The sequence below is a fragment of the Penicillium concentricum genome (genome assembly GCF_028827145.1).
Source record: "Penicillium concentricum strain IBT 3081 chromosome Unknown utg000002l_segment0_segment0, whole genome shotgun sequence".
NCBI classification, from domain to species: Eukaryota; Fungi; Ascomycota; class Eurotiomycetes; order Eurotiales; family Aspergillaceae; genus Penicillium; species Penicillium concentricum.
Window position 1 is genome coordinate 6,259,449 of NW_026622755.1, and position 18,806 is coordinate 6,278,254.

An 18,806-nucleotide genomic window follows, 5' to 3' on the forward strand; every position below is an offset into this window, starting at 1 on the left:
TTATGGCCAATCTAGTCACCCGGAAGGACGGGAATAATTACTTTTGGAATAAATCAAACCTCATCCTGGACAAAGTCAAGAATCATTGTAAAACCATTGGGATGACGCAAGCATAGTTGCATAGCTAATACAGATGAGCTAGTAGCCACCTTTGTTTCACTAATTGTAGATAGCCGACAGATATCTATAATATCTCGGGGCCGTGTATTATCCACTGCGTGGTGGATTGAAAGCTTTCCACGAGTAACGAAGGCAATATCAAGAATAATTGCATCGATCTGAACAAAAAAAGCGTGTTCAATGTCCTTGATATCAATTGAATATGGCAAGTCGCCTTGATTGAGAACGAGATAAGACGCACTGCCACTTTTGCTAGACAGGTCCTCGCATCTATTTTTGGACAAGGCACTGTTTGCAGGTTCGGTATCATCATGCGACTCAAGGCTCGATATGGGGGAAATTTGAGATATAGAACGTTGTTGTGTGACAGTTGAAGTATTGCTCGCCGTCGAGCCACTAGTAAGAGGTAAGAATGCCAGGCTCTCCGCTCCGTGCTGCTTGGGTGCGCGAAGACTTGACTGGAACCCTCTGACGATAGCAGCCATTTCCTTGGTCATAGAGTCCAATATAACTTGCACCCGCTGAGCCTCTTCGGAAATTGAATAATCCAGATCAGGTAAAGTCCATTGATGATAAAGCCGCCGGTGAGCATGGGAGATTCGGTACCCGCTGTGCTTCTGTATGAACATATCGCAGAGATAGCATGCGGACTTGCTGCATCCGATGAACCGCGGACTAGGATCATGAGGATGGTTCATGTAATGCACAATCTGCTGCATCTCTGCGTGAACAAAGCACATAGAGGAAAAACCTTGTGGTTTCCTCCCTTCAGAAGCTTTCAACGTTTTAATGGCAATGTTGCAGAAAAGGGATTTGTACTCTGGACGTCTACCAACTCTGATAAGATCTCGACATACAAAGAAGTATCGTGCAAGCTTGTCAATTTGACGTATTCCACCTCTGTCGCGGATTTGGGGGGAAACTTGAAGCCGTCGAAGGTGTTCCTCTAGCAATCCCGTCCCACCAACGTCAGCCAACCTAGCACACCTTACTATGACATCTTTCAGGTGCTCCTTTCTCATACTCTGGGGATCATGTTCTTCGAAAGGCAAAAGGCAGGCTATCAGCTGGCGCGCCTGCTGCACCAAGATTTCAAAATCCGGTAACTGGTTACCAATCCCAGAAATCTCATTAACAAATGCCTGAACCTGTGAGAGCAGAAAGGGCCTCCGCTTGTAATAGTGGCTAGGCTGTGGCAACCAAGGGGGTCGAATTCTAGCAAGAATTCGATCACCACGAATATCAACAACCATGTCGAAGATTTTGGCGCGAAATTCAGCCCGGTGTTTTCCTATATAAGTCAGCATACTGAATACATTATTTGCATGGAAGCAAGAAATTACCTTCGGATGCGTATTTGCTCACCAAAGCCATGATTTCGTTCAATTCGTGGACTGTTTGATTTGGTGGCGTGTGGTTGCTAGCGAGACAGATGACAAGCCCATATGCCTTCTCCTGAAGAGTCACAGCTGTCACATATTCGACACCCTCTTCCCGTTGAGCTAAGAAGGCAATATCATCGGAAAGCTGCATCTCGTCCTCGGCTTTCAGTGAGTGCTTTGCTGACTGGGAAGGTAGGATGTCTCGATAAGAGTGTTCTTGGGATGGTTGATCTGTTAGCTTCCGTAGGTTCCGAACCGCTTGATAGAATTCCTGTGAGGGCAACATCTGACTCAAGTAACCATGAACAGATGATATAATAACAACTGTAAGAAGATTGCATCACTGGAAGGAATGAAATTGTCAGCGTGGCTTCAATCAAATGTTTGGAAGCTAGCAACACACACACACACATGCATCTGATAGAAAGAGAAACAAAACATGATGGTCAAGGGCTCTCTGTGACGTGGCAGATGAGTATGCGGATACATGCATATTGGTAACCCCGGTACTCCGTAGATGCGAATGTGCTGCCTTAGGCATAACAGGCTTATCCCCAAAAACCGGTGTGCAATTCCAACTGTGTTGATCTACTCATACCTATCCTAACTTATGAATTGAAAACGACAAAAGCCCAAAAGGGCAGTCCCTCTGTAAATCCAATATTCGAGGCTAAATTCAAGGTAGTTGAGTGGAATACCTACAGCGACATATTCTTGGCTCTTCTTCAATTCCTGTTAACCAAAAGCACCACTTTGAAAGGGTTCACTATCTCCATCCTACTAACAAGTTATAGTCATCTCAATATCAACTATCGGATCTTCAAAATCAATCTGAGATACTAAACCAACTCTTCCAACATCCGCTTTGTTCCTTCTTCGATGGCGCTTTTCTGCGATTCCCATAGGTCTTAAGAGACATGGTCCTAGTGGGACATTCAACAAATCACCAGTCCTAAGGAATTAGGAGTATACAACAGCTATCTCCGGATGTAATTTCATGACTTAGATATACCTTCATTAGGGTTTCATCTTCATTCTTGATGTATCTCTATCAATACTCTAAGTTGTATTAACTAAAGTAAAAATTCTCATATCCCAAGTAGTGCTCCCTTCACCCCGTTATCTAAACTAACCCTCCATAAGCGATGCTCATTGAGAGCAAATATCTGCCCATTCTTCCCGAAGCAGAAGTTTGCAACACCTCCTTCAATTATAATTCGACCGAGGAGAACACCCCCAGGGGACCAGATATTGATTCCATCGCCACACCCACTATATACATTTCCGTCAATGTCACACTTGATCCCGTCCGGGATGCCAGCATCTGCCATCGCGAACAGCCGACGGTTTATCAGGAATGGCTCTCCATGGTACATGGAGATATCAAAGGCGTATCTATAATATTGATCTCGAGTCAGCTATCCAAACTTATCGACCAAAATATTTGGAGGGGCAAAGCTCATACATCGAGGACACCCGTGTGTCATCGATAGTGCCATCCCCATGAACACGATCAGTATCAGTAACATAGACGACCTTCTCATCCGGCGAAAAGCAGATGCCATTCGGCCTTCCAAAACCATCCACCATCGCACGAATGGAATTATCAGCGGGGCACCATCTGTACACTTGGTTTGGTAAACACGGCGCTGGTCGGTAACCCTGCTCGGAGCCGTAGATGGGATCGGTGAACCAGATCGATCCATCCGTATGCACGACTACGTCGTTCACGGAGTTAAATGGCCGGCGATAAAAACTCCCAACTAGCAGCTCTGACTCGTATGGAGCTGTGAGTGATATCTGATATATTCCACTCGGCTGAATCATGGAACCCTGTGCGCAGAAGATGGCATGGTCGGAGCCGTAGTTGATTCCTCCATTACCCATAGGTATGTCGGTGGAGATTTCTTCATAAGTTGCAGGGGACTCGTTGAGATCAACTCGAGTTATGTGCACTTTTTGCTGTCCGTCTGGACTGGTGCATCTGTTGCTGGTGATGAAGAGGTGGTTGGTGCTGGGAATATAGATTCCGGCTTCGTGGGCGAAGGCGTAGTCGTGATTCTCTGCTAATAGCTCTAATGATGGAGATAAGCCCAGTATCTTGTGAAATCGTGCGTCGTGGGCTTGAAATGGAGTGTTAATCTGTGGTGACATGGTGAAGATAGGGATGCTCGACGCGTTTCGCAAGATTCTGTTCAGCTTAGGTTGCGCAATACAGCTAGAGAGTGTTTCCTAAGAGAAGAGTTAAAAACGAGATAAAATTAACTCTTAATCCCTGAGTGTTCTCCAGTTTATCTGGGAATGCTGAAAGTGGGCTGAGACCGTCTCGGGGACACCCCGCGCTTCTCTCCACAGCCAAGGCTGGGAAACCCCAACCTCCGAGGTAGCCCCGAACGTGGGGATCACGTGTCTTCACATGAACAGGTTCCTCGAGACGAGGACAGCAAACGGCATTCAGAATGGGCTCGACTCTCGACAGTATATGTAATACATGGAATGATGACTCCATGGCTGGCCCACGCTCGCCCGCCAGATGGCAACGCAAGCGAAAGTCCCGAGGGCGCGGGTTGCGGACTAAGGACGGATGGTAAGGACCTTGCATTCAAAACTTGTGCCGTGTTTGACGCAGCCTATGTAGCCTGACGTGTCGGAAGCGGCACATGAAATGTGATGAAGTTAAGCCGACATGTGGCCCGTGTGCCAAAAAGGAAAAGATATGTGACTACGCCAACTTGAGCCAACACAACGTCGACTCTGCAGCCACCAACAAGGCCGGTCCGAGGGATCTTCCTATTTCATCAAACACGCAGCAAACATCGCCTCCAGCGGGGGACATTGACCATATCTCAAGTGATTACAACGAAGGTCCAGTGCACTACCAACCGCATGGAGCCTCTGATCATGCTGGGACTGCTTCGGAAGCGGACCCTGATCCCCATCCACCAGACCTGCTGGAATATCAACTGGAGAACGAGCAGATTCTGAGCCAGAGTCCGGAAGGTGTGCATGGCGATTACTTGTCACCATCCACCGCATCATTAGCGGCAGTACGATGGTTAGGGCTACTAGCAAGTGGCTTTCCCAGCGATGGCCCACAGCTATCGACTCTCTCTGATACCTGGGAGACCCAACCCCTCACGCTTGGATACCAGAGTGGTGATGGTCCACCACAGCCCAGCTCGCTACAGCGAGCGACTCAGGTGTTAGATGGCCCTGCTGGCAGGACCGCCAGTCAAGATGTGACTGCCACCCAGGACGTGACGGATGGCCCCTTCACTGAGCGCAGCGCGTTGGTGGATGGACAGCTTTGGCAGTCACGGGAACCAATAGAGCTTTCACCGGCGGAGCAAACGTTGTTTGAGCATTTTATACATCACGTTAGCCCCTGGGTAGGTCACCGCGCTTACCTTCCTAACTGGTGTACCCTCGCCTGATAACCTTCCCTCACAGATTGATCTTTTTGACCCGACCAAAAATTCTCTACGCTAGTTGCGCACCTAGCGGTAAGTCGAGTCCTGGTAAATGGATATTATTTTGGGTTGGAAACTGACTGGGCTCCAGTTGCACAATGCTGGGCTTCTGAATGCCATACTAGCTCTTGCCTTTCGGCACCTGGCCTTAAACCCTAGTCTAGATGATCAAGACATCACAAGCAAGCCGGAAGGAGCCCTCCAATACTACTACCAAACCCTCCATTACGTGGGAAGGGCTATGCAGTCTAGTGCCTACAAGATGAGCCAGGAGCTGCTTTCAACTGCCTTGATAATTTCCGCCTATGAAATGCTCGACAACTCTACTGATGACTGGGAGCGTCACCTAGAAGGAGTCTTCCTAATCCAAAGATCTCAAACGATACACGGAGAAACTGGAGGGCTAAGCTCAGCCGTCTGGTGGGCATGGCTGTGCCAGGACATATGGGCTGCTTTCCGCGAGAAACGCAAGACTCTTACGTTTTGGGTTCCACAAAAGCCTCTCTCTGCGTTATTACCGCACGAGCTCGCTACGCGCTCTATCTATATCACCGCAAAGGTGGTCAGTTACTGTGCCACTGTGACAACCCAAGAAAACATCCAATATCAAATTAATGAAGCAATGCGACTTCGGATTATGTTAGAAGACTGGCAACGGCATCTGACCGTTGAGTTCTCCCCATTGCCGGTTAGGTCACGCGAGGCCTCATGCTTTCAGCCCATATGGATTAGTCCACCAGCTTTTGGTATGTATTCTCATGGAAACCTTGTTATGGCCGGTGGAAACAAACTAATTTAGCCATGCAGCTGTCGCGGTCCAATTTTTCAACGTATCGTGTCTCCTCTTGGTCTTTCATGAACCCAGCTTAGGCGGATTGGAGCGACATCTTGAGCGACAAAGCACAATAACGCGCTGCGTGCAGAAGATTTGTGCTATCGGTATGACCTTGAAGGACAATGCGTCCAGCATAATGTCTTCACAGGCTTTATTTATAGGTATGTGACTTTCTATAATTCCGAGAGAGAACTAGGCTTACACAGACATAGCGGGAAGATTTGCACAAGAGCCCCATGCTAGAAGGGCTATTATAGAGCTCCTGGAGGCCTGTCGAGAACGAAGTGGCTGGCCAGTCAAATCTATGGGGGTTGAGTTACAACAGATTTGGGAGATGCAGAAGTCCTTTTAAGCCGCAGATGCCCTGGCATTGTGATTTCAGTCATGTAATTCCTTTCCTCGTGGACTCATGTTGTTCTCATATGTATAATTTATTTGCTGTGTGTTTCATGACATGGTCATATCCTCGTGAATAGTGCACACGTCGAACGCGTAGCTAGGTAAAATTGCAGCGCAAAAAGAGAACGTAGTCAGGATCATAAATCATGCTTTCATTGCGCATAGGAATATTAGTAGATATCCCATCGCCTTTTATTTGGATCTAGACGAGCATCCATCTCCTCCTTGCCCCTCTGCGTGGAGAAAGGCCTAGAGTGGGCCTTCCCTCGTCTCGGGGCCATTTCCTGGCCATCGTCATCACAGCTCTTTATATCGACCAGCCCGCCAGTCACAATATTTGTATTTAATTCCAGCCTAAATTCACTATATTTCCTTGGCTCCCACAAAGCGTGATTATCTCACCCTCCCAAAATGTCCTGGAAAGAATCCAATTGTCACATCGCCATCCTACGAAATGCCGAAGTCGGGCAGTATGGAGTCATCGCCGCCATCGCCTACAACATTGAACATGTCCTAGGTCTAGTGCGGGCAGCTGAGACAGCACGGTCACCCCTCATTATCCAATTCTTTCCATGGGCCATCGAGGCCACGGATGGTCTGCTCGTGCGCACGGCCGCAGACGCCGCAAAGCGTGCAAGCGTACCGATTAGCATCCACCTCGACCATGCGCAATCCGAAACTATCATCAAACGAGCAGCGGAGCTACCTTTCGACAGTATCATGGTTGACATGTCTCACTACGAGAAGGAAGTCAACTTGGAGAAGACGCGCAAACTGGTGCGGTATTGCAACGAGCGGCAGAAGGCTACCGAGGCCGAACCGGGTCGCATTGAAGGTGGAGAGGATGGGGTACAGGATACTGCGGGGCTGGAAGCATGTATGACGACGGCTGAGGAGGTAGATGAGTTCGTCGGAACGGGTGTGGACGTGCTTGCTCCGGCTTTTGGGAACGTTCACGGCGAGTATGGCCCACGAGGGCCACAATTGGATTTTGAAAGGCAAGTCAAGAGAGATACCATGATCAAGACCACTCATTAATACCTGCGTGTTTAGATTCCAGAGTGTTCGTACACAGGCAAATGGTAGAGTCAGGCTGGCTCTGCATGGTACCAATGGGTTTACGCCTGAGTTAATGAAGCGTTGCGTGGCTGCTGGTGTTAGCAAGATCAATGTCAACCGTCTCGTCCTAGACGATTACTACGACCATCTTCGCGCCAATGTGGATAAAATGACGCACACTCAGTTGATAGAGGAGGGTATTCAGAAGGTGGCGGATCTGACTGTCAAGTGGATGAAAATTTGCGGCTCTGCTGGCAAGGCATGAAGTAAGGGAAATGTACATAGAGACAAAGTTGAGGAATCCAATTTTTGACTGCCAGAACGGATTAGCTTTGCCGTGACTTCTTACTATACTGTACTATAGAGATGAAATAGATCTGGAAAGAAATTTGAACGAAATTGAGAAACATTGAGAAGAATGCTTGGTTGAATCCTGACCGAATAATCTTGGCCACTACGACATATCTTGACAAGTTATGTATGTAGTGAAAGCATTTTTGATGAGAAATAGACTTCATTTGCCTATTTGGCACCGCAATCAGACTGTATTCACTGCAATTTACTGTACATTCCACCATCTGCCAACAACCCCGTTGCGTTCACATAACGACTCATCTCTTCGCAAGCCAAGAAAACTGCCGGACCTGCCATATCATTCGGATCCCCAATTCGACCAAGAGGGATACGCTCCTCAAGGGCTGCCATCTTGACAGGGTCCTTCATATCGTGGGCGGCTAGCGAGGTTCCGATAGTGCCAGGCATCAGGGCATTGCACCGGATCTTATCTTTGCCAAGTGCGATAGCCATAGACTGCATCATGGAGAGAATCCCGGCCTTGGTAGGAGTATAGTGAGCTTGGAACCCACCACCGAGCAAAGCGCTAACGGAAGAAACACCGATGATTGAACCGCCGTGCCCTTGTTTCACCATCTGGCGCGCAGCGGCTTGGCAGGAGTAGAAAGTGCCTTTGATATTAACATCAACAGTGTGGTCTAGAAGAGACGGTTGAATCCTATTTCTTTTTAGCATATCGGCTCTGATGGACGGAAGAGGAACTAAATAGCTCGAAATCCTGCGATCGATGACTTACTTCAACAGCTCCGCTGGTTTGAATACACCCGCATTAGCGACAAAAATATCTAATTTCCCCCATTGCGCCACAGCCTCCTTGATTAACTTGGAGCTTGTCTCCGGTTTGGTCACGTCTCCGGGGAGCTCGAGGATCTTGCCCGTCTTGATGCCCGTCTTCTCGATTGCCTTGACCTCCTCGAGCAGACTGTGGCGAAGTTCTTCGTCCTTAGCCAGACCCAGGTGATTTACGGCGACATTGCATCCTTGAGCAATGTATGCCAGAACAATCGCGCGACCGATTCCAGTGGTGCCACCAGTGACGGCAGCGGTCTTGCCTTTGAGCAGGTTCCAAGCGGGCAGCGCAGCCATTGTGCAAATTGAGTGAGAGGGGAAAACTTTGAAACACCAAACAAAGGCGAGAGAAGATTCAAATGTGTTATTCGTCAAATGAGACAAAATGCGGCAGTTATCTCAAAATTGGAGCTCCGGGCCACAGCTTTCTTGCGGGGGATCGGAGGCCAAAGTGGATCGTGTCGCCGTCTCGGGGACACTTCCACTGTACCCCCCCACGCTTCTCCAACACCGTCGCGGGACCATCACCGACTCGTGCGTGATGATGTGGGCTGTGTTATGGGCTATGAGGTGCTTTGCGGGCACATGAGGGCCTTCCCAAGCTTTCATAGCTTTATAAAGACGACATCTTTGGGTCAAATCTTCTTCCCAAGTCAATCACCTGGGCGTTCTTCATCAGAAACACTTATCACATCCTGTATCATGGCTGCCAACGTAACTCCCGTCCCTCAGACTCAAGTCGCTCTGAATGGAAAAGTGATTGCCAGTAAGTGTCCTGAAGGCCGAACGTCTAGAGAGTGGCCAGCTAATCTCATAATGCTTTAGTTACCGGCGCCAACCGCGGAATAGGTTTGGGTATTGCCGAGTGCTGTCTTTCCAACGGTGCGGATCAAGTCTACTCGATCGACATTGGCGAGACTGGAGACGAGTTCAATTCCTTGTCGAAGAAATACCCCAATAAGCTATTTGCCGTCACTGCCAATGTGACCGAGGAGGCCACAATCACCGCTGCAGTTGATAAGATCATCGAGCAGGCTGGTGCTCTACATGGAATGGTAGTCAACGCCGGACGTACCCACCACAAGGCTGCCCTTGACTTCACCAAGGAGGATATTGAGACTCTGTTCAATGTGAACCTCTTCGGTGCGTTTTATACCGCACGCGCCGCTGCCCGCGCATTCATCAAGCAGGGAATCAAGGGTTCTGTGGTTTTTACAGCTTCTATGGCTTCTTACCGTCCTAACAAGGTATTTTTATATTTACTTCTGCTATCCACTCAATACTAAAAGCCCCCTCAGCGCGTTCCATCCGCTCCCTACGGTGCTTCAAAGGCCGGTGTTCGCAACATGACCCACACCTTGGCCATGGAATGGGCACAGTACGGTATCCGTGTCAACAGCGTGTCACCTGGCCTGGTCAACACCGCCATGACATACTGGGTACCTCAACAACCGGACTGGGAGCAGCAGCTCAAGTACTATGGTGGGATGCCTCGATTGGCTGAGGTCCAGGAGCTTGGTGGTGCCTATGTGTACCTTCTGAGCGACGCCGCCAGCTACACCACTTCCATCGATATTCCAGTGAACGGCGTGATTGGCAGTAAGTAATTTCAATACCTGTGATTATCTCAAGATACTAATGTGGATAGTCTGCTAAACAAAAATAAATGTCTCATGGCGTGAACGAGATTAGATGTGATTTTCTTTTCACCAAATGTTTTGCTTAGTTCCAATGAGAACTAAATACTATTCAATATATCTTCTCTTCGAGATATCCATTGGTGTCAGTGACAGTACAAACCGTAATTAAGATTTCACTATTAGATGATTTTGTGCCCACTGCTAAATCTCTCTCTCTCTCTCTCTCTGTAATCTGTAAAATCCAAATTCACTACCCTTCTGCAATGACAAGCTCGTAAGTCAAGGACAAAAATAAACGGAAATAATTCCCTCCCCATTTGTCGTACATTTCATACCGAGGACTAGACTTCCGCAAAGCCTAAAGCCCATTTTGGGGGTTCAACTAGCATCTTATGATCGCTGTATTCTGACCCTTCTAGTAATTGTATAGAGTTCAAACTAATTATCTATGATTTTAATAGGTATATAAGTGTATGCTCTAATTTTAAATACAATCCGATCAGTGGAGGTCGAAAGAATGTTAATATACATTTTGATATCCGATATATATTTAGGATTCATGTGAGAGTACCACCACTTTCTAAGTGAATATCTATTATTTAAAACTTACTAAATGACGCGTTGTCTCGCGTGTTTAAACGTGATATAGAGAGATAACTAGTAAATAATGATGAGTTATAAAATAATTAAATATTACCTTTAGGATAAGGCTTAGAAACGGGGGTAAAACGAAGGGTAATTTTAAAACCCTAAAAGGGGGTTCAACTTTTATGTTTGTACTGTTTGGGCCATTTGGGGCCCATTAACCCGCAGTGGGCTTCTACCTTAGGCCTATACCCCATCGATGGGCCTAAGGATAGGGCCCAAAACCCGACCCCTTTAGGGGTTGGGTTGGGCTTTGGGCTTTATGAGCCGGTGCGGAAGTCTACCGAGGACTCTACAATTGTGGTTGTAAAGTAGTAGTTTCGATGTAGAAAAATTTAACGCAATTCTTGTCTAAATTCTACCTGTGGTTTTTACGCCAGACGAAGCGCAGTTATGGATTAAAGCGACCTATTGCATTGAATTACCAACCTTATACTATCATTCACATCGCAATAGACATGGGGGAAATAACCTGAAGCGACAGGTACTTGGAACGTATGCATGTAGGTCCCCAAGAACTTTCCGTTATACGAATCTCAGCCAATAGGAGGTATCTAACTGCGAGTAACTGTCTCTTCGTGCTCAGATTCGATATCATGTAAGCCCTTCTCGACTTCTAAAACGGAGTGACGCTGATGAGCACGGCCAATGTCTGGATTTTCTGCCATGATGGTCTTGAATTTCGCTTCGGCTTCCCAGACAAATGGCGACTTTGCAGCGAAAAGCATATCGATCTCTTCAAGTGTCCGCTGACTAGATTCAGGATAGAACGCCCATACTAAAATTCGTTAGCCGTGACCCGTCACATTGACAGAATAGAGAGGTTGATCTTCTCACCAATAGGGATGCTGATGAGATTTACAGCACCAAACACGTGTAGCGTATTTTCCCCGATAGCTGCAAAGACGTATGGAAGAACTAAAGTCAATGTTCTAACGCATGTCAGTTTCTTCCTGTTAAAAGCAGAGTCGACAAAACAAACCCATTTCCCACACTCCAGCCAACAACGCCCCAGGCATTACCCTTGGCTCGAACTTTGAGGGGAAAGATCTCTGCTGGATAAAGCCAGGGAACGGTGAGCCAGGTAGCACCAAAGACGAATGTATACAAATAGACCATGGATGTTGCTCCAATGCCCCAAGGTCCTTGGTTGTCTGGGTTATTGATTCCACCACGAGCCAGACCACCTCCGAGGAACATGGCAATTGCTTGTCCTGCTGCTCCCCACCATAGGGTCCACCGGCGACCGATCCGATCAATAGTGAAGACACAAATGAGGGTTGCGAATGCGTAGAAAATATTATTCAAACCCGAGATCCACATTGTCTTTTGAGAATCGAATCCGGCAATTTGAAATATAGCTGCGAGCGTATTAGAGCTTTTGTAGATATGATAAAGTCACTCATTCAACTCACTTGGTGCGTACATCGTCACGCCAGCTATTCCAGACCAGCATTGCAGAATCTGCAGCCATATCACTAGCTGGACACGTCGCGCAATGTGCAAGTCTCCCTGACCAATGCCGAATAGCATGTGAAAGTAGGTCATTTTCTCCTCCGATTCAGCCTCAAGCCGGACGACAGCTTCAATCTCTCTCATTTCTTGCATGGCCGCACTTGTGTTCTCCGAACCACGAAGTCGCTTGAGAACATAAGTCGCCTCGTCCCGACGGCCCACCATGCAAAGCCAACGAGGCGATTCAGGGAAGAACCAGCAGCCAGTGACTAGCAACAATAGCATGATAATCTGGAAAGCAATGGGGAATCGCCACTGGAACTCGGATGTCCCGTTGTCGATGTAGCGAAGCCCAAATCCTAACCAGTAAGCCACCACCACGCCGACGATGTTCAAAGTGAACTCCATAGCGATGAACATTCCACGGGACTCGTAGTCCGCAAGTTCGGAGCCATACACTGGAACGGTGACATTTAAAATTCCCGTCCCGACACCGTTGATGAGACGAGAGATGATCATCCACGTCGGGTTCATTGCTGTGCACTGGAGTGCAGCTCCAAGTATACCCCAGACAGCACCAAATGCAAGGGACTTGATACGGCCGTATCGATCACTGACATAGCCGCCCATAAAGCATCCAACCAAAGTTCCCAGGTAGTAGACTGAGACGATGCCTCCCTGCAAGAGGGTGTTGGTGACATGGATTGATCCATTCTTCTCATAGCCCAGGCCCATCAGCTCAACGTAGGATTTGGAGTCATTGACTCCAGCCATCATTCCTTGGTCATAGCCTGTGTGTTATAGCAAGGTTAGTTATTCTAGTATGAAAAGGATGGTCTTTCAGATAGGGGTTGACAAACCGAAAAAGAAGATTGCAAGACCAGCGAGGCAGTTGACCGCTGTCAACAGGCTCTTCTTTTCCAGCCTCGCGGTGATCTTCCATTTTGCCCGCTCGTCACTTATCATGTTCAACATGACATATAAAAAAAGACACTTTATGAGGATATCACGATCAAAGGCAATTAAGTGGACTGAGAAGACTTGAGGTGTGTTTGGGAAACGCGGGGCCCCAGGAATTATATCCTCTCTTCATACCGCCGTACGTCACGTCAAATAGGCCTTAGAGCTAGTTTATTTCAAGGTTCAGCTATAGTGATGTGAGAATCAATACATCAGTTGCCCCAGGATCCGAATCCAGAAATTGCGGAGACAAACTCTAGAGCTGTCCACCCTCATCCGGGGTTGTGTTCGACTCGTGGTATGTGACTCGATACGGGGACAATCAACCCGTGGACAATGTTGTGGCTTACTATTGAACCTTCACTATCCGACGTTTCCCCGCGAGCGTGGACCCGGGGAACGACTAAATGACTCGGGTTACTTCGAATGTGTATAGATTCCCTGGGCACGTATCTACTCAAAGATTAAGACTATATCTGCTGATTGGAAAGTAATTGAATAGCGATGTCCATGGATGAAGCAATTTGATTTTCTACTCTACCGCGGATATTCGTTTATCTATCAGGTCCCTATACTCTCGCTGCTTAAAACACATGTCCAAGAACACCTCATATTTGGCCTGGAGGAGCCTTTGCTCATTTGCGTCAGCCGTGGGGTCCACCCGTCGGCCAGGCTTGCTCATTTGGCTCATGATACTCCACAGATCCTTTGATTCCTTCCCGGATCCCTCACTGGCCGCCATAGCTGCCAGCATAGCAGTACCGTGACAGACAGCAGCATGGACATATTTCGGTACAATAACTGGCATCTTGCAACAAGACGCAATCAAGCGAACCAGGAGGTCGTTGAGTGTCTGTGACCCGGACATGAAAATCGTCGAGATTTGATACCCGTGTTCATTCATAGTATCCACAATCTGACGTGTTTGCAACGCTATAAACTCCAAGACACCGTAGTAATGGAGAGCGAGACTTTTCGTGGAGGCGTCACTTCTCAGCCCAATGACCGCGCCGCTCATTTGCGGGTCGGCAATGGGTGAGCGATTGCCCCAGAGATCACCGTAGAAAAAGAAATGCTTAGCCAGTTCAGACACATGGGCATATCCGCTATGCTTTGCCTCTTCACGCAGGTAGTCGTTCAGAAAATCGTAAATTGAAATTCCAGCATTCTTTGCTTCTGTGGCTACTGTCGAGTATGCGGGGTGGCTCTCAACAACATGTCGGATGAGTTCACCGGTTGCCGACTGGCCTCCTTCAACAACATACGCCCCAGAGAAAAGGACATCCCGATACGGGCCCCAGATCCCGGGAACGAATAACTCATTATTCGTCATTGCCAGGTGACAGGTGGATGTTCCAGCAACTAATGCCAACCGGTGCGAAACATGTTCTCTGTCGTCGATTGCACCATCCAGTCCAAGGTCAACTTTGGCACCAACTGTGCCTATCCAGCCTGCGTAGGCGTCAATGACTCCGCTACCAACAGCGATGCCGGGTGAGAGCCCTAACTCCATAGCCGCCTTTTCACTCAGAGGTCCAACGCGCTGGCCCGCACTAAGATATTGGCCGTTCTAGCAATGTCAAGTGGTTAGCGTTGGTGTTAAGCACAAAGTTTAAACCACATACCTTGCCATTTATACCACCAATTTGAGAATAATTGTCGGTGGCAAGATCCCCAAGGCCAATCTGCTTCAGAAAATCCAGCTGCCACCCCTCTTCGCCGTAGTCTGTGCCGGCTGGAAGATAGCCCTGCTTGCAAATTACGCTGCAGTAGCTTCGAGCCTTTTCTCCGGTCGCTAGATGGGTGAGGGCATCTGCCAGATCGTAGAACTCGCAGTCCCGAAACTTGCTCGCATCCATATGGTTCTTCAGCCAAAGGATCTTGGGCATCTCCATTTCGACTGACATGCCGCCTCCCACATACTGGAGCACAGGGTGACCGGTCGCATTAATGGTCTTCGTCTCTGCCACTGCGCGGTGGTCCAGCCATAGAATCACGTTCTGGTCGCCACTGCCTCCCGAGCCACTCACAGAGACTGGACTGTTGGTCTCTTTGTTGAACACAGCCAGAGAGCATGTGGCATCGAAAGCAAGACCTTGGATACTGGATGGTGGTACGTCTCCTTCTTGAATAGCTTGCTTGACTACCGTGCAAATGCTACTCCAGATGTCTGCAGTTGATTGCTCGTAGAATTCCGGGTGTGGTTGCCATGTTTTGATGCTTTGGGAAGCGAGACCGACAATATTGCCCTGATAATCAATGACGCAGGCACGCGCACTGCCAGTGCCTACATCAATTCCAATGTAATGGAGCCCAATGTCGCTTTCCATATTGAGTGCTGGACGGGTGAAGCAACTTTCCACTTAGGAAACGATGTAGAAGGTGTGACGCCCAGGATGGGGAGATGTTAATATGTCTGCGCAAACCTAATAAGAAAGAGATTTCCTTACAACAGTATAGAAATCGTCAAGTTGGAGACCAAGCATATCGTGTATCTTCGTATACATTTCGATCTCGCCTGTTGAGGTTGTTGCGGAGTTTCCAGAAAGGTATGGTTGGGGCAGCCCCGAGACGGGGGGCCATCCACGAGACGGGAATTGCCCCGTACCCCAGACCCCGCGATGACCCCCGTGTTCTTGTTCCTCGCAACGAAAGTGATAGAATTGGTTGTTGAGATGAAGATAAGTGAAGATGGAAATTGAACATAAATAGATCATCCCATGTTTCTCTGGGGCTAGGATTTTGTACAGTAAAAAAGTTTGGCTGTTCAAAATGGTTCTCTCCAAGCCTGACGATGCCCCCGTCCAGAAGCTTTTCGACCTGACCGGTAAAGTCGTTGCAATCACTGGTAAATGAGACCCAATTTTAATCTCTCTGGCTGTGTCTAGCTGACATGGTAGTAGGCAGTGGTCGAGGGATTGGCTTGGCTGTTGCTACTGCGTACGCCGAAGCTGGGGCCAAAGTGCGTACCTGGTTCACTATTTCCATTTTCAAATGAGAGAAGCTGTCTCTGATCTCTCATTCAGATTGCCCTTTTTTATCGCACAACGGAAACTACTCCCAAGACTGCGGAAGAGCTCGCTTCTAAATACCAAACCCAAGTTCGCGCCTATCAGGCTGATGTCACCAAGCCCGAGGAAATCTCAGCGGCCATTAACAAGGTCGCCGAGGACTTTGGTAAACTGGATGTGATTGTGGCCAATGCGGGGATCTGCTCTGAGCATGCAGGAGAAGAGTACACTCCGACCGAATTTCAGGAGATTATGGACGTCAATGTCAATGGTGCTTTCTACACAGCGCAAGCTGCTGCCAGGATCTTTAAGCGTCAGGGCTATGGCAATGTCATCTTCACGGCCTCTGTCAGTGCTCTGCTGGTGAATACACCCCAGCGACAGGCTGCGGTATGTGTTTCGGAAATTGGAAAATTACCCTCCTTGGACATCCCAGACTAACGTCACTCCATAGTACAATGCATCCAAGGCAGGTGTTTTGCAACTGGCAAAGTCACTCGCTGTCGAGTGGGCAGACTTTTGCCGGGTCAACTCTGTGTCTCCTGGCTACGTCCAAACTCAGATTATGGAGTATGCGTCTAAAGACATGCTCGAAAAGTGGCTAGGTCAAATTCCTGCCCGGCGGTTTGCTTCTCCGTATGAGCTAAAGGGGGTAAGAAAATACGTCAAAGGTTCCAGGTACATACAGTGTGTGAGCTAATTGGACCTATAGGCTTACCTATTTTGCGCGTCTGATGCTTCTAGTTACATGACTGGATCAAATCTGGTTATCGATGGCGGATTTACTCTACCTTGAACAAGTTGTGTCTGAGATCTGACGAAGAGAAGTAACCATAGAGGCAATTTAAGTAATTTAGCAGCTCTTCAATCAAAACTTTTAAGCTTATGTGTACCCAACCATTATTCTTTCGTTTTCGGAGTAGGGATAGCAAATAAAGGCTCACTCTGTGGAGTCACAGTGTGTACAAACTTGAAGGCGTAATATACCAGGAAATGATCCAGAAATGTGAGACCTCTCAATACTCAAACGTGGTCTCCTTGAGCAAAATGAAAAGCACACGGTAAAGCCAAATATTGCAACCTTACATTTCGGCGCTTGGTATTGTCGGTCTTGTTCCCATGGTTTCTTGGGCATGTCAAAGTCAGAATTGATATAAGGATATAGTCCCTTTCTCTCTATCTTGGGTACCTTTCGATTAGCTCAACCCTAGGAATTTGGCTAACAAAAGAAAAAGCTATATTAGATTGAATATTGACTCCATTTGTAGCAAACAATTTCTAATGAGTGCGTCCCTTCACGGTGCCGTCAATGCCTTCCAAATCACTATATAGGCGCCACTCGTAGTCCAAGCTGGGATCATTGAAGCGAGCCTTCGCATCCAAAGTCTCAATTTTCGCCATATCCTCATCCTGCAGCTTGAAGTCGGCCTCCAGGTTCTGCTCAACCTGCCAATCCACCACGCTTTTGGGGATGACGGAGCGTCCACTATTGATCCCCCATGCGAGCACCACCTGGACTGGGGTCTTGCCATACTTTTCGCCAATTTCTTTCATGATCGGCTGGTCAATGACCCGCTTCATGTGTGCAATCTCCTTGGACCAACCGGTCTGTCGATAGAAGTCGTTCATATTCCCCAGCGGGCTGAACTGGACGACGTGAATTCTCTGTTCCTTCAGCCACTTGTTGAATCCCTTTTGCTGCAGATAGGGGTGGACCTCCATCTGGTGGACTGCAGGGACCTGGAGGGCAAAATTAGCGCGGTTCGAATCTGCGATATCTGGGGGATCACACATACAGTGCTAGTCTTCTCAATCAACGTCTCGATTTCACCCTTACTGAAGTTCGAAACACCAATGGCCTTGACCTTGCCAGTCTTAATCACCTCTTCCATCGCTTTCCACGTATCCACAAAGGTGGTCTCGCCGCGGATCATCCGGCCTTCAGCGTCCCTAGGGAATCGGTCGGCGCCGCGCTTGAAGGTACATGGATAGTGCATCAACAAGAGGTCCACGTAAGGGGTATCCAGGTCACGGAGGGAGTCATCCACAGCACGCTCCACGTCTTCGGGGTGGTAGTCGTTGCACCATAGCTTCGTACCGAGGAAAATGTCTTCGCGGGGAATACCGCTCTTCTTGATTCCCTTTCCGACCTGCTCTTCAACGTCGTAAACACGAGCAGTATCAATCAGGCGCATGCCCTTTCGCAGCGCTAGGCTGACAGTCTTTTCCTGGGAATCTGCATCTTGGAATGTACCAAATCCTAAAGCGGGGATCTTTGCACCTGTATTGAGTGTGTAGGAGGTTGCGCGGGTGGTGAGCCCGCGAGTAGCAACAATCGGTCGAGTCGGGAGCAACGACTTTCCCAACGCTGCTGCGCGAGTCGTTCTAGTCGCAAAGGAAGCCATTGTGTGAATGACCGAGCGCCAATTTTAGAGTTGTGACAAGACGAAGGCTATCACTGTTGTTGGCTGACTTTGTTTTAAGGGGGAAGCAAGAGGCAGTTTTGATGGTGAGATGGCAAGCACAACAAGACGGTAAGATCATGGCAGTTAAATGCTTCACGTCAAACCGCGGAGCTTTCAATCCCAAGCCCAATACTGTGGAGAATTGAGCTTAACATGTGGCGGAGCGGACGCGAGACGGGGTCATGACCTCCGAGATCGCTCCCGACAAGTGTGGATTATCCC

At 48.3% G+C, this 18,806-nt stretch overlaps 10 protein-coding genes across 10 annotated transcripts; 4 read left to right on the forward strand and 6 right to left on the reverse strand.

The window, feature by feature from the left end:
• Positions 1 to 53: 53 nt before the first annotated feature.
• Positions 54 to 1,943, reverse strand: N7517_006074 (nucleic acid/nucleotide deaminase domain-containing protein; the record flags this gene model as incomplete). The annotated part of the gene is made up of 3 exons (XM_056723804.1): positions 54 to 1,411; positions 1,464 to 1,686; positions 1,914 to 1,943. The coding sequence occupies 3 exons, from the start codon at positions 1,941 to 1,943 to the stop codon at positions 54 to 56; spliced, it is 1,611 nt and encodes a 536-aa protein (XP_056580054.1).
• A 647-nt stretch (positions 1,944 to 2,590) lies between these two features.
• Positions 2,591 to 3,734, reverse strand: N7517_006075 (SMP-30/gluconolactonase/LRE family protein; the record flags this gene model as incomplete). The annotated part of the gene is made up of 2 exons (XM_056723805.1): positions 2,591 to 2,897; positions 2,968 to 3,734. Coding segments are annotated over 2 exons (1,074 nt in total), but the record flags the coding sequence as incomplete, so codon positions are not given.
• Positions 3,735 to 3,961: 227 nt separating this feature from the next.
• N7517_006076 (Zn(II)2Cys6 transcription factor domain-containing protein) lies at positions 3,962 to 5,771 on the forward strand (the record flags this gene model as incomplete). Its single annotated transcript, XM_056723806.1, has 3 exons — positions 3,962 to 4,089; positions 4,141 to 4,891; positions 5,064 to 5,771. 3 exons carry the CDS (start codon positions 3,962 to 3,964, stop codon positions 5,769 to 5,771), a joined length of 1,587 nt encoding a protein of 528 aa, XP_056580056.1.
• Positions 5,772 to 6,617: 846 nt separating this feature from the next.
• On the forward strand, positions 6,618 to 7,530 carry N7517_006077 (class II fructose-bisphosphate aldolase; the record flags this gene model as incomplete). Its single annotated transcript, XM_056723807.1, has 2 exons — positions 6,618 to 7,204; positions 7,260 to 7,530. 2 exons carry the CDS (start codon positions 6,618 to 6,620, stop codon positions 7,528 to 7,530), a joined length of 858 nt encoding a protein of 285 aa, XP_056580057.1.
• Positions 7,531 to 7,814: 284 nt separating this feature from the next.
• N7517_006078 (SDR family NAD(P)-dependent oxidoreductase) lies at positions 7,815 to 8,705 on the reverse strand (the record flags this gene model as incomplete). Its single annotated transcript, XM_056723808.1, has 2 exons — positions 7,815 to 8,277; positions 8,356 to 8,705. The coding sequence occupies 2 exons, from the start codon at positions 8,703 to 8,705 to the stop codon at positions 7,815 to 7,817; spliced, it is 813 nt and encodes a 270-aa protein (XP_056580058.1).
• Positions 8,706 to 9,110: 405 nt separating this feature from the next.
• Positions 9,111 to 10,064, forward strand: N7517_006079 (Short-chain dehydrogenase/reductase SDR; the record flags this gene model as incomplete). Its single annotated transcript, XM_056723809.1, has 4 exons — positions 9,111 to 9,174; positions 9,234 to 9,655; positions 9,698 to 10,007; positions 10,057 to 10,064. The coding sequence occupies 4 exons, from the start codon at positions 9,111 to 9,113 to the stop codon at positions 10,062 to 10,064; spliced, it is 804 nt and encodes a 267-aa protein (XP_056580059.1).
• Positions 10,065 to 11,247: 1,183 nt separating this feature from the next.
• Positions 11,248 to 13,114, reverse strand: N7517_006080 (sugar porter family MFS transporter; the record flags this gene model as incomplete). The annotated part of the gene is made up of 5 exons (XM_056723810.1): positions 11,248 to 11,471; positions 11,531 to 11,625; positions 11,676 to 12,054; positions 12,109 to 12,939; positions 13,009 to 13,114. The coding sequence occupies 5 exons, from the start codon at positions 13,112 to 13,114 to the stop codon at positions 11,248 to 11,250; spliced, it is 1,635 nt and encodes a 544-aa protein (XP_056580060.1).
• Positions 13,115 to 13,640: 526 nt separating this feature from the next.
• Positions 13,641 to 15,438, reverse strand: N7517_006081 (FGGY-family carbohydrate kinase; the record flags this gene model as incomplete). Its single annotated transcript, XM_056723811.1, has 2 exons — positions 13,641 to 14,678; positions 14,734 to 15,438. 2 exons carry the CDS (start codon positions 15,436 to 15,438, stop codon positions 13,641 to 13,643), a joined length of 1,743 nt encoding a protein of 580 aa, XP_056580061.1.
• Positions 15,439 to 15,880: 442 nt separating this feature from the next.
• Positions 15,881 to 16,915, forward strand: N7517_006082 (uncharacterized protein; the record flags this gene model as incomplete). The annotated part of the gene is made up of 5 exons (XM_056723812.1): positions 15,881 to 15,956; positions 16,012 to 16,070; positions 16,135 to 16,509; positions 16,574 to 16,771; positions 16,832 to 16,915. The coding sequence occupies 5 exons, from the start codon at positions 15,881 to 15,883 to the stop codon at positions 16,913 to 16,915; spliced, it is 792 nt and encodes a 263-aa protein (XP_056580062.1).
• A 482-nt stretch (positions 16,916 to 17,397) lies between these two features.
• N7517_006083 (aldo/keto reductase) lies at positions 17,398 to 18,524 on the reverse strand (the record flags this gene model as incomplete). Its single annotated transcript, XM_056723813.1, has 2 exons — positions 17,398 to 17,859; positions 17,916 to 18,524. The coding sequence occupies 2 exons, from the start codon at positions 18,522 to 18,524 to the stop codon at positions 17,398 to 17,400; spliced, it is 1,071 nt and encodes a 356-aa protein (XP_056580063.1).
• Between the last annotated feature and the right edge of the window lie 282 nt (positions 18,525 to 18,806).